Genomic DNA, 12,901 nt, shown 5'->3' on the forward strand with positions numbered 1-12,901 from the left:
CGCCTTCTCGTCAATCGCCTGCTGCAGAACGACGAGGCCTTCCTTCCGTTCGCTATGTCGTCCTGAGAGACTGCTAGCCCCTCTCGAGCGTCGTCAGCTCCTGGCGGAAACTTCCAATTTCCTGAAAAGACACGAAGTCACACCGAGGCACGATCCACCCCAGCTCTCTCTGCGTGCCTGCGCCGGCAGCTCTCCGGTTCTCCAGAGAGACGAGGTCTCCTTCCATCACGAGACAGCAGTGCGGGAAAATGCAGAACGGTGCACTCATAAATGTGCAGTTTTCTGCGGTGGCGTATCCACGGTGGTCCTGGGCGAGAGGTTCCCGGCTGAGTTTTCGAAAACAGTTTTCCTCCCCAGGACACGCCTCGCTGTGCCGCTTTGCTTTTAAACTCGAACTTCCGGCAGAGTGCCCAGACCCCTGAAACGGAAGGCCGGTCCGTGTCCCGTCTCTCCTTTTCTTCACCTACCTTCTGCATTTTGTTGACGGAAGCCTCGAGACTCTTTAGGCGCTGGCGGAGCTCCTTCGCCTCCTTCTTCAAAGATGCCTCCTGCAAAAACACAATGCGAATGCGCACCGGTCTTCACATTCGCCTCCACACGTCGCTCTTCCTCTTCCCCTCCCCCCCTCTCTGCCTCTCTCTCTCTTCCCCCCCTCCTGCCTTTCTCTCTCTTCCCCCCCTCCTGCCTTTCTCTCTCTTCCCCCCCTCCTGCCTTTCTCTCTCTTCCCCCCCTCCTGCCTTTCTCTCTCTTCCCCCCCTCCTACCTTTCTCTCTCTTCCCCTCCTCCTGCCTTTCTCTCTCTTCCCCCCCTCCTGCCTTTCTCTCTCTTCCCCCCCTCCTGCCTTTTTCTCTCTCCCCCCCCCCCTCCTGCCTTTCTCTCTCTTCCCCCCCCCCTCCTGCCTTTCTCTCGTTTTCTTTCTCCAATTCTCTCGTGTTCCTTCTCTTCTTTTCAGTTTTTTTGGTGTCTTCGTGCTGAGCCGTCGAAGCCCTCTCTTGTCGTCGGTCCTCGCTCTCCCCTCACCAACTTGTCTCGGTTGTGCTCGAGTTCGTAGACCTCCGCGTCGAGTTGCTGGACTTCTGCGAGGACAGCCGCCTTCTCCCCCTCAATCTCCTTCAGGCGCTTCACACACTCGCTGCGCCTCTCCTCGGCTTGCTCCACGCGCGCGAGTTCGCTGCCCGCGGAGCTCGTCGCAAAGAGTTGCTGCGCAAAAGCAAAGAGAGAAAAAAAAGAGATGGAGAGAGAGAACCCGGGAGAAAAACGAGGGATACACAGAGAAAAAGACGAGAAAGAAAAAGGAGGTAGACGGACGGAGAAAGAGATGGACGGAGACAGAGAGCTGGAGAGACAGAGAAAGAGAGAAAGAGAGAAAGAGAGAAAGAGGAAGAGGAAACGAGGAGAGAGAGAACCAGAAGAAAGAAAGAGGAGAAAGAAAGACAGAAAGAGAGACAGAGAGCGAGAAAGCGAGAGAGACAGAGATAGAGAGAGAGATGAGAGAGAGAAAAGCGATATCTGTGTGCCACGCGAAGGCAATAAATTCAAAACCGCCTTCTCTCCGCGTGCACGCAGAGCCTGTGCGTCTCCTTGGATCATTTCTCAGGCCAGAACGTCTTTACGACTCTCGACGAGTGGAGAGTCCTTGGAAAGAGCGGGAAAAGACTTTCCAAACGAAACCAAATCACAGATAACGACGACAAGCGACAAGAGAAACGCTCGCGAAACGCTGTCCTTACCTCGACGTTCTGCAACTGGTTCTGTGCGAGTCGAAGCTCTCGGGTGACTTGCGTGCGCCTCTGGACAGTTTGCTCCATCGGTTGCAAATAAAAATCGATTTGCCTGTAAACCAAACAAAGCGAAAGGCAGAGTGAGATGAGAGAGGAGCGACGGCGCAGAGACAGGGATAGAGGAAGAAATAGAGAAACAGATAGAGAGGTAGAGACAGGGATAGAGAAAGAGATAGAGAAACAGAGAGAAAGGGAGACGGAGATGCAGATCGAAAAATGTAGAGAGAGCGATAGAGAGACACATGTCCATGCAAATGCCTGGATATAAACATATATATATATATATGGTGATATTGTGTGCCTTTGTCTCCATGCTTTGTGTTGCTCACTTCGCGCGTTCCTCCAGTTCCAGGCTCATCTGAGAACACCGCTTGAAGTTCTGAGAGAGCAAGGAAAATCGAAAACAAACGGAGACAGCAAAGAACGCAACATGTCGATGAAGTGCGGCTGGGGACGAGGCGGCAAAAGACAACAGGGAATGAAGACACGAGAAGGGGGGTAGACCGGAAACACAGTTACGGCAGTCGCTACCTCCTCTCTCTTCTCTGTCCTTGTTTGTCTTTCCCCCTCTCTCTGTTTCTCTTTTCCCCTCTCGCCTCTCCCCTAGGTTTTCTTTCGTGTCTCTCGCGATTACCTTCCAGAGGAGCAGCGTCTCCTTCACGTGTCCGGAGCCGCCGCCTGCCATGACACCGCCAGTTTGGAAAACGTCGCCCTCGGCGGTCACGGTGGGAAACGCTTGACGCTTGTTCGGTTGATATGTTATCTGACACGAAAAGACACGAAAACCAATGATTTTTTCACATCCACGTACCTACATTCATGTCACATATGTGCAGTCAATTATATATATGTATATGTATATATATATATATACATATATATACATATATATACATATATATACATATATATACATATATATACATATATATATATACATATACATATAGATAGATAGATAGATAGCTAGATAGATAGATAGATAGATACAGATGTGTGTGTGTGTGGTTGCATAAAAATACATGCAGGTCTAAGTGTGTGGGCACCGCGCCCTTAGCGAAAGCACTGAACGGTCGCAGCCGCAAATCTGAAAACAGTTGTACATCGAGGTGCACAGGTTTTTTCGTACGCATGAAAATACACAAGCGTACATGTTCATACAAGTGCATGCAGTTGCAGCGCTCGAAGCAGCTACTACAACCTTGGCTGTCATCTATCGATAGATACATGGATATTTAGATGTATGGTGGAGGACAGATCAATGTCAGTGTGAACACGAAGAGAGATAAACGGGCAATGCGTGCGCGTTGACTTGCGCATTTAGAGTTTTGTGCTTATGAAAAAAAGTGTCTCTTTCTGTCTGCGTAGGCGATGCATGTGCATCTGCACGCTTGTAAATTACGAGTAAACATCGAGGACGCGACGCCAGGCTGCTGATATTGTCTGGTGTCTCAACGCTCTCCCTTTTCCACACGTTTGCTCGTGATTCTCGTGGGTTTCCCCTAACGCTCGCTGGTCGCCGTCTCTCCTTTTTCCATCGCTTTTCGAAAAGGCTCCACCGACCTTCTCCGCCATCTCTGCCGTCGCACAAATCAGACTGCCGCCAAAGGTGTAAACCGCCACCTTTTCGTGCCGCTGGGCGTCGAAACTGAACAGAAAAAAAACAAGTCAACTGCGCAAAAAGGCAAACGCTGTCGCTGGGGATCTCTTTTTATGCGTCTAAATGTATATACAAATATAAAAATATATGCATATATACGGGTATATATATATATGCCCGCATACGCGAATGCATATATTTATGCATATATACATATACCAATACGTGTAAGTGTACATACAAATATGGATAAAATGCACAACACATATTTATTTATATATATATATAGAATATAAAGAGGCCTTCACATGGGCACATACGCAGGCGAGTTGTGAGACTGGTTTGGAGGGCTGTTTTTTTCGGGGCGTATTTGTACGTTTGTGTGTCTGTGGAGACGTTTGCGTGTTTTCATGCCGCAGCGGTCAACAGGAGATGGCACGGGGACGGGATCTACGTGGGGGTGGGGCGCGCGCAGGGACGAAGAAGAGCAACGGCCTCTTGAAACTCTGGAAGCTGCGCGAGGGCGTTTGCAAGAACGGGCGAGAAAACACTCTGGACCGCCACGGGATCTGCGCGTCTCTTTGCAAACGCTCGCAAGACCCACGCGAAAAAAGGGAACTCGCGGACAGCATAAAAAACACCAAGAAGCAACTGTCTACAAATAGACACAGAAATAGGGAAACAGGGGACTACAGAAATCTACAGATGCGTCTCGTGTTTTACTCGATAACGTCGAGGCAGCGCAGGACACGAGAGTCGTCCGGGGAGAGACCGACGAGGCGTCGATTTTGAAGAAGCGTCTGAAGAAAAATCTCGAAAAAACTCGCAAAGTCGCGAACTCACGCAGCCATTCGTTTCCTTAAATATATATATATATATATATATATATACATCTATTTATTGGTATGCCTGTATACGTGTATGCATGTTTATGTATGCAAGCGTGTGTATATTTGTGTCACGGTACAAAAAAAATATCGCCACTCTGTATCAAACCACGAGTGCATACACCGATCAATACAGATAGACAGTTAAGCAGATAGGGAGGCAGGTATCTATGGATAGATAAAAAGCCATATAGGTACATATACACAGATATAGGACGGTAGGCAGCTCAACAAATATAGACACAGATATACACAGACATAGGAAGGTAGGCAGATGCACAGGCAATATAGATATAGGGCATAAATATAGCGAGATAGGGAGAGTAGCATGTAGAAGACCTAAGGATGTGCGATGTTTTGAAGAGAGCTGAGGAAGTTTTCGTCTTACTGGAGAATCGCAAACTTTTCCGACTTGGCAATCTTGTATGGGCAAGAGCGTGACGCGTCGCCGACTGTTTGCGAAGTTGTTTTCTTTGAAGATAGCTTTGCCTGGCAAGAAAGGAAGTTTAAAAGAGACACACGACAAAAAGAACCAGGAGGATGTCCATCTGAATTGACTTGAACCACGCACATGAACGAGGATGTGTACATCGAAGCACTTGTGATGAGTGTGTACATGTGTTTCCATTTTTTGTGGAATTGCGTGCAGTTTTTTGTGTATCTGACTGTGAGGCACAGAGAGGCGCCGCTCTCTGTAAACATGTGCGCGCGGCTGTCTCTGTGTCGTCTTTTCTCCAGGTGAGGCTGCAGCCGAGAGTGCGGCGCATGCAGGAGACTGTGCGAACAGAGTTCGTGTCGCAGGGTGTGCTGCCAAGAGGCTTGAGAAAAGAAAAGGCACGGTAGAAAGGCTGAAACGCGCGATAAAGACCCAAAACCTAACGAACTAAAGAGTGCAAAGAGCGCGCAGAGTAAGAAGAGTGAAGGGGGAAAGAGGCAGATTCATGAAAAAAGATAGACGCAGGTCACCCAACTGAGAAAAGAAAAGTTTCCCCAAACTCACTCGCGTCTTTATCCTCTACAACGACGTACTCCAGCTTCCCGCCCACCAGAAGCTGCAAAAAAACAGAGGCATTTATTTTTGTAAAATAGCGGAGCGAGCGCATCTACAGCATTATAGTTGTCAGACTGACACAGACATATATATATATATATATATATATAAACATAGACAGCCGTTGGAAAGAAAAGTCAATATTGTACACAGTTGTCACCTTAAAAACACTTACCATCTGTTCACATGTACAACTGGTGTTAGATAACTTAGCTACACATGTAGATTATTTATTTGGATATATAGTTTTACAGATTTGGATATACAGATATACATGTGTAGGTGTGGATACAAGTCGACAGATAGCGGGCGCCTGTGTGTGTAGATCGTCTCCAAGCGCACAATAAAAGGAGGAAACGAGCACGGGATTTTTCCTCTGAAACGAATAGCAGGCGACACAAGAGCGGTCAGTGTGTGGCGACGGACCTGGAGAGCCTTGGCAAAATCGAGATATTCATTTTTCAACTCGATCAACTCGAAGATTTGTCCATGCAGCTTGCGGGGGGGCATGCCGCGAGGCAGACGAACGGAGATCTTGGACCTAACGAGAACAGGACAAAAGAGCAAGCCAGAAGCCGCGTTTGGCGACAAAATGGGGGCAAGCAAAGGGAAGAGAGAGAGGACATCAAGAAACCTGGAAAACAGAGAAAACGGGGAGAAAACAGAGAGTCACAAAAAGAAAAAACAGAAGAACGACGATGGGGAGAGAGGGAAGCGGGGTGTCATGCTTTCTAGACTGGCTGCGTGTCTTTTGAGGTTCTGAACCACGGAGAGTTCTCGCGAGGCGAACATGGCTTTCGTCGGCGTACCAGGAATTCAACTCGTGCAGCGATTCTTGCGCTTCCTGCTTGGCCGCATCGATTTCCTAAAAAGGGAAAGGGATGCACAGTCTCTTATAAAACGGCACGAAAAGAGCGAGACAGAGAGAACAAGGGAGAGAACAAGGAAGAGAACAAGGGAGAGAACAAGGGAGAGAACAAGAGAGAGAACAAGGGAGAGAACAAGGGAGAGAACAAGGGAGAGAAAAAGGGAGAGAACAAGGGAGAGAACAAGAGAGAGAACAAGGGAGAGAACAAGGGAGAGAACAAGGGAGAGAAAAAGGGAGAGAACAAGGGAGAGAACAAGAGAGAGAACAAGGAAGAGAACAAGGGAGAGAAAAAGGGAGAGAACAAGGGAGAGAACAAGAGAGAGAACAAGGAAGAGAACAAGGAAGAGAAAAAGGGAGAGAACAAGGGAGAGAACAAGAGAGAGAACAAGGAAGAGAACAAGGAAGAGAACAAGGAAGAGAAAAAGTGAGCGCACACGAGATGGTAGAGGTGCAGCATTCACGAGGAGAGACACGACACAAAATCGGGCGATGTCGAAAGGAAGTGCTTCTTCTGCAAAATGGCCTTTTTTCCCTGAGAACATCTCCGCTGCCCTAAACTCCCTTTCCACAACCGCTTTGAGAATGGACGCCTTCATCTGCAGCAGCGCCCTGCTGGGCTCCACAGCCAAGGCAGGTCGTGTCGCTGGTTCTCTGCGACTTCCAAGAGGCGTCCAACAGACTGTGCGAGTCCGAGTCGCTTTCTGGAACCTCGCGTTTTTCGCAAGGAGTGAAACACAGGTTCTTACTCGACGGCACGCCTTCATTTCCTCTCGAAGAGCCGCCAGCTTCTCCTCGTCGACTGTCTCTGCCGCGAGCAGCTTCTCCAACTCCTGGACCCGCGCCGCTGCTTCCTCGCGCTGTTTGGCCATTTCGGCTGCATGCTGAAGAAGAAAAAAGAGAAGACGCAGTGGACACAATTCAGGAGCGGCGTGGAACTGGAACGACTCCCTCACAGCTCTGTTTCAAAACTCCTTTCCGTCTCCTCTCCCCTTTTCTCTCCTCATGCTCTCAAAGCAGATGCATCCTTTCCATTCTAATCGTCCAAGCACAGATACACAAGGAATGGGTTACATGCATGCAGAGAGATAGATACATCAAGACAGATATACATATATATATATAGATATATACATATATAGATATAGATATATAGATATAGATAGATAGATAGATAGATAGATAGATAGATAGATAGATAGATAGATAGACATATATAGATATAGATAGATAGATAGATAGATAGATAGATAGATAGATAGATAGATAGATAGATAGATAGATAGACATATATAGATATAGATAGATAGATAGATAGATAGATAGATAGATAGATAGATAGATAGATAGATAGATAGATAGATAGATAGATAGACATATATAGATATAGATAGAGATAGATACAGATAGATAGAGATAGATATAGCTAGATATAGACAGATAGACATATTTGTGGTTCTCCTGTTTCTTTGTGTTTTCTGGTTTCCTGCGTGTGGGCACCTCTACGCAGGTGCACGCGAGTGTGCAGATTTGAATTCCCTCTGTGCTCCCACCAGTGTAGTTCTCGGAGCGCGTGTTCGGGATATTCTGACCTTTCCGCTTTTGTCGAGTTTCGCGCGGAGTTGCCGGAGTTCTTCGTCGATGTGTTTGACTTCCGTTTTCAAGTCTTCTTCTTCAGCCTCGAGCTTGGCCGCCTTCGTCTTCGCCTGCTTAAGCTTCTCGCGCAGAGACGCGCCGCCGCCAGCCTCGGCGCCTCCAGTCGACAGGCCCTCGAGTTTCTTTTCCGCGATCTCCAGAGCCTCCTTCATGTTTTTCATTTCTTCCTCCGCAGCCTCTGCGCGGCTGGTCTCCGCCAGCCGCGAGGCGCGCTTGTCAGCCAGCTTCTTCGCCAGCTTCTGTTCCTCCTTCTTCATATCCTCCAGTGCGTCAGAAGACAATTTCAAGTCCCGGCGCGCGCTCTTCTCCTCCGAGTGACGCTTCGCCAACAGCTGCAGACGCACAGACGCGAGACAAGATAAAATGAAGATAAGAAGAAGAAGAATGGTCTTTTCGCTGTCGTCTGCACGTTGTTTACCTTCTCCACTTCTTCCTTCTTCTGTCGCACACGCTGCAACGGCCCGTCCAGCTTCTCACGCTGCAGGAAACAGACAGGAGAAAGGGGTGGAAATCTGCTCCGAGGAGGAATCCTAAAGCGAGAAGAAGGAGCCAGACACAAAGCCCAGGCGAAAAAGCAATCGAGTCTGCCTGCTGGGTCACACCTTCTCCCTCTCTCACGACCGCATCTCCATAATCGTCAATTGCCGATCCTGCGGCGGAACTCGACACCCGAGACGAAGGCCTCTCCGAGCGATGGTCCGAATTCAACACGACACAAAACAGCAGTTGAAGAAGGGAAGAACGAAACCAAGGGCGCGTCGAGCGAGGCGAAACCACCCCCGCAGACCGCCGAGAATTTGTCAGACTGGCGGGGGCGCGAGACCTCAAAAAGGAACGTTCGAGAACGGCACATGCAAACTGCGCGGTCTGCCGTCTCTGGGAAGCTGGGAAACTGCATGCAGCTGATTGAGAGGAAACCCGCACAGGACAGACCAGGCGCGCTCTGCGGTTCTGAGCCTGCGCCGAACTTCTCGACTCTCGTTTTTTCTGGGACGAAGGCCGACGTTAGGGACACGCGAGCGCGCGGAGGAACTTCGCCCTGGGGCTCAGGACAGCGAAGCGATGCTCTAGTAGAGCAGCCGTGTGGCGACAAACAGGTGAGTTTTCCGTGCCTTGGACGAAGGCGTCGGAAGCGTCCATCGAACTCTTCTTTTTTAAGCCAAACAGGCAACTGGCGTGTGTCCTGTTTCACGTCACCCCCTCCTGGCACTTGCGCCATCCCGCGAGACCCGCCCGTTTCCGCGTGTCTTGTGACTGCGTGGAGCCTTGAGCATCGAGTGCACCTTTTCTCGGCGGTTTCTTCCGCTCTGGCTCGACGACCGGCTTCGCACAGTCTCGCGGTCCACCCTTTCCCTTCCCTCCGTGTTTTCCACGTGTTTCAGTACCTCGGCGTCGAGATTCTCGAGCTGCTGCTGCGCCGCAGCTGTCTCCCGATCGCACTCTGCAATCTGCATGCAGCGAAACGAACGATCCAGAGAGGTCGTGAGGGGAGAACAAGAAAAACGAGGGAAGAAGCGCCGCGGACGACTCGGTGGAGAACCAGCCAGCCAAAAGCGCATGCAGAAGAGGCGTCGCTGGAGCAGCAAGAAAAGGCAAGGGTCCAGCGGTGCAACGTGGCAGGAAATCGGCGAATGGACGGGTTTGGAGAGAACAGATCGAAGCGAAAAAGGCCAGAAAGATCGGACGAGGAAGAGAAAAAAGGGCGGAAAGTGCCTCACCTGAGCTTCGATTTCGGCTTTCTTCTGAGTCAGTTCGTCTGAGGTAAAAGAGCGACAAAAGAGCGACAGAAACACGCAGAGTGCGGGGAGACGCCAGGTGGAAAAGTTAGGAAAAACTCCGAACTAGACGCGAACAGGGATGCATGGCCAACCGGGAGGCGACTGAACGGACCTCGAAAAAGGGCTGATGCCACATTACGTAAAGGTATGTATGAAGGCGCGTGAATAAAGTTTGATGCATGAACGTTCATGTTTAAATTCAACTACACCTGAATCGGTAGAGAACCGCCGATGAGCGCTCGAAATCAGAGAGACGCACCAAAGTCTGAAGTACCCTGCTGGAGGAGTTGCTTTGCGCTGCGCGGCCACAGAGAGAGGAAACGAAGGAGCGAAGGAGGGCAAATGGAAATCGAAAATGTGTCGGGGTGGACGACACACGAGAGAGAGAAGGGGAAGGCAAATAACGCGACAAAGAGGAAGGCAAGTGACAGAGGACGCAGGAAGAGAAGGGGGAGACGAGGACGAAACAGGGAGAGGAGACACGCACATAAGACAAACCAGAAACATACGCGAAGAAAAGAGAACAGAAGAGAAAAAAGTTGACGGAAAGGCACACGCAGTGGAAAGGAAAAAACGAGAATCAATGAATCCAAAAAGAACCCGCTGGACAGATTTGGGCTTAAGAGGGGATTTGTGCACCTGGCCTCCCTCGGCATCCTGCCTTGGTTCACGACTGACCAGTAGAAGCGATAGGCCACGTCGAAGCGTTGAAAGCGCTGCATTTCTTCCTTCAATGAAACAAAGTTGAAGTACTCTTGCCTAGAAACACACACATGCGACAAACGAAAAAACACAAAATCCATCTTGCCGTTCGCGTGAAAACCGTGCTTTCTTCCGAGGTATGCTGTAGTCATTAGTTCTCTCTCCTACTTTTATCTCTCTCTCTTCCTCCCTTTCTCTTCCTCTCGTTCTCTTTCTCTCCACGTCGCTCCTCGCTTTCTCGCGCTTTTTCTCGCGACTGCGAAACTTTCCTCGGTTGCTCACTTCTCTTTGCGCAGGCGTTCGATGGTCGGTTCGATTTCCTCTCGCAGAACGACTGAAATTTCTTGGAGCTGGGAGGAAAGGAGACAGAACGTCCAAAGCGGATCCCAAGAGGTACACACACATGATGCATGCTTGCAACTACACATACAAACGGATATATATACATATATACATATATATATACATACATTTACATATATACATATGTATCTATATATATATATATATATATATGTGTATACATATATAGATATAGATAGATGTATATGCACAAGCACGCACTTGTGAGGGGGTAGGTATAGAAACGCCTCGACAGGTCTACAGGTTGGCACCGAGAGACGTAAAAAACGTGGACAGACTGAGTCAGAGATAAATGCAGATATATGGATGTAGAGGCAGATAGCGACATCCACAGGTGTATCCCTAAATGTCCGTGTCAATGCATGTGTGAGTGTTCATGCAGATGGACAGATTTGCTGAGGCATGATCTCACATGCGAACAGCCGTATATGGACACCAGCGGTGAACCGGCAGCAGATGGGCCCAGCGTGTTTTCGGTCGAATCACGGGCCAGTTTGGTTTACCTTCTGTTCCTTTTTCTGCATGAGTTTGACTGCGTTTCCACGCTTCAGTTCGTACATTCTTGTCCCGGAGACTTCTTCGATTAACCCCAAAACCTCCTTCGGCTTCATGTTGATAACTTTCGTGATCTTTCCCTGCTGAATCATAAAGTGGGGGCTGTTGATGTTCATTTGGCAGCAATGGAAAAAATCGCGCACTTCCTTCAGCTGAGCATTGCGGCTGTTCAAAAGATACCGGTCACGTCCGCCTGCGATCCACGTAAAAGAATGCAAAAAACTGGCAATAAAGAGAGGAAAACGAAGCACGAAAAAACGATCCCTGGACGACTCGCTTCATCCCGTTACCAACATGGACGCCTCTGTCTCTTCTGGGCACTGCATCGCGTTCGCAGAGAGAGAGAGAGAACAAACGCGGGAACACGAGAGAGAATAAGGAAGAGGACAAGAGAGAGAATGGGATAAAATGAGAGAGAGAGTAAGCGAGAGAAAAATGAGACAGCAAGCAAGGTGGAGGGGAAGTGGGAAAGAACGAAGGGAGGGATTGCGAAGACATCCGCTGAGTCGTTTTTGCTGCCCGGCTGCTCTGCAGTCCCACGAGAATTGATGGGGCGAACAGGCACGCCCTCTGTCTTCCGTACCAATGACAATTTGTCTAGTAATTGTGATTTCCGGCATTTCCCTGTAGGGAAAAGGGAGAGGATTGTTTTGCTGGTGAGGGTCATTGCGGAATTTCAATGTGACCGTCGCCTTCGTTACTCCTGCCTGACCTTGCTTGTACACCAAGTCGTCCAGCTTCGTCGCGCGAACCTAACAGGGGAAAAGATCAGAAAGACGCGTACTTGTCAACGGCTCTGTGTGCCTCAAAGTGAAAAGTTTCTCCAAGCAAAAAAGGCCGCAAAGAGCCGAGCAAAGAGCAACGTCATCGACAGACAGCCACAGGCAGCAATAGGTGGACGGATGACACGGAGGATGTATACACATATATGCACATTTATCCATTTATATATATGAGTATATTTATATATATTTATATGAATATAAGTAAATGTATATGTGTGTGTGCACGCTTCTACCTATGTATGAAGAGTTATAGCTGTTATGCGTCTGTGCTAAGTTTCGTGCTGGTTCAGGGAGAAAACAAGAGGCGAATGAACGGCGGCTAACTTCAGCGAACACTCCTCTACAGCTAGAACGCCCTGGACGCGTTGCGGGCAAACGCAAAACGCAACTCTGAATTTCCCCGTTTTTCGTCGCAACAGGACGCACCAGAGCGTGGTTGGTGATGCCAAGGACGAAGCAAATCGAGTCGAGAATATTTGACTTTCCTGTCCCATTTAAACCTGTCACGGCGTTGAATTGCGGATGGAGAGGGCCCACGTAGACGCGATTTGAGTAGGACTTGAAGCCCTCTAAAACAATGGCTTCGATATACATTTTTCCGCCAGCGAGAGAGGAGACAAGGCAACGAGCCGTTCGACAGATGTGGGGAAAGAATGAAAAAAAGTTGGTATTGAGCAGAAGATGACGAGAGGACAGGCAAGGAAACAAAGCGACGCCGCAGAGCACAGCAGGAAGAGTTTCGGAAGCGACGGAAAGATGCTTGAGGGCGCCTCAGTACCGGAGGCGGAAAGACAGGTCTTAAGAGAGACGGCAGTGGATGTATGTATCGAGAATCGAAGATTCGAGTCCGTTAACGGGATTCGAAGCGATAAAAGGTA

The 12,901-nt window shown here is 49.1% G+C and overlaps 1 protein-coding gene across 1 annotated transcript; it reads right to left on the reverse strand.

Moving 5' to 3' along the window:
• Window positions 1-948: 948 nt before the first annotated feature.
• Window positions 949-12,617, reverse strand: NCLIV_006710 (smc2 protein, related; the record flags this gene model as incomplete). Its single annotated transcript, XM_003880182.1, has 21 exons — window positions 949-1,200; window positions 1,731-1,833; window positions 2,111-2,160; window positions 2,416-2,544; window positions 3,345-3,429; window positions 4,105-4,181; window positions 4,657-4,757; window positions 5,269-5,320; window positions 5,746-5,860; window positions 6,129-6,184; window positions 6,934-7,068; window positions 7,777-8,172; window positions 8,259-8,318; window positions 9,226-9,288; window positions 9,559-9,596; window positions 9,878-9,915; window positions 10,297-10,377; window positions 10,603-10,670; window positions 11,187-11,431; window positions 11,822-11,990; window positions 12,450-12,617. 21 exons carry the CDS (start codon window positions 12,615-12,617, stop codon window positions 949-951), a joined length of 2,481 nt encoding a protein of 826 aa, XP_003880231.1.
• Window positions 12,618-12,901: the final 284 nt, after the last annotated feature.

Source organism: Neospora caninum, chromosome II (assembly GCF_000208865.1).
Source record: "Neospora caninum Liverpool complete genome, chromosome II".
In the NCBI taxonomy this organism is placed as follows: domain Eukaryota; phylum Apicomplexa; class Conoidasida; order Eucoccidiorida; family Sarcocystidae; genus Neospora; species Neospora caninum.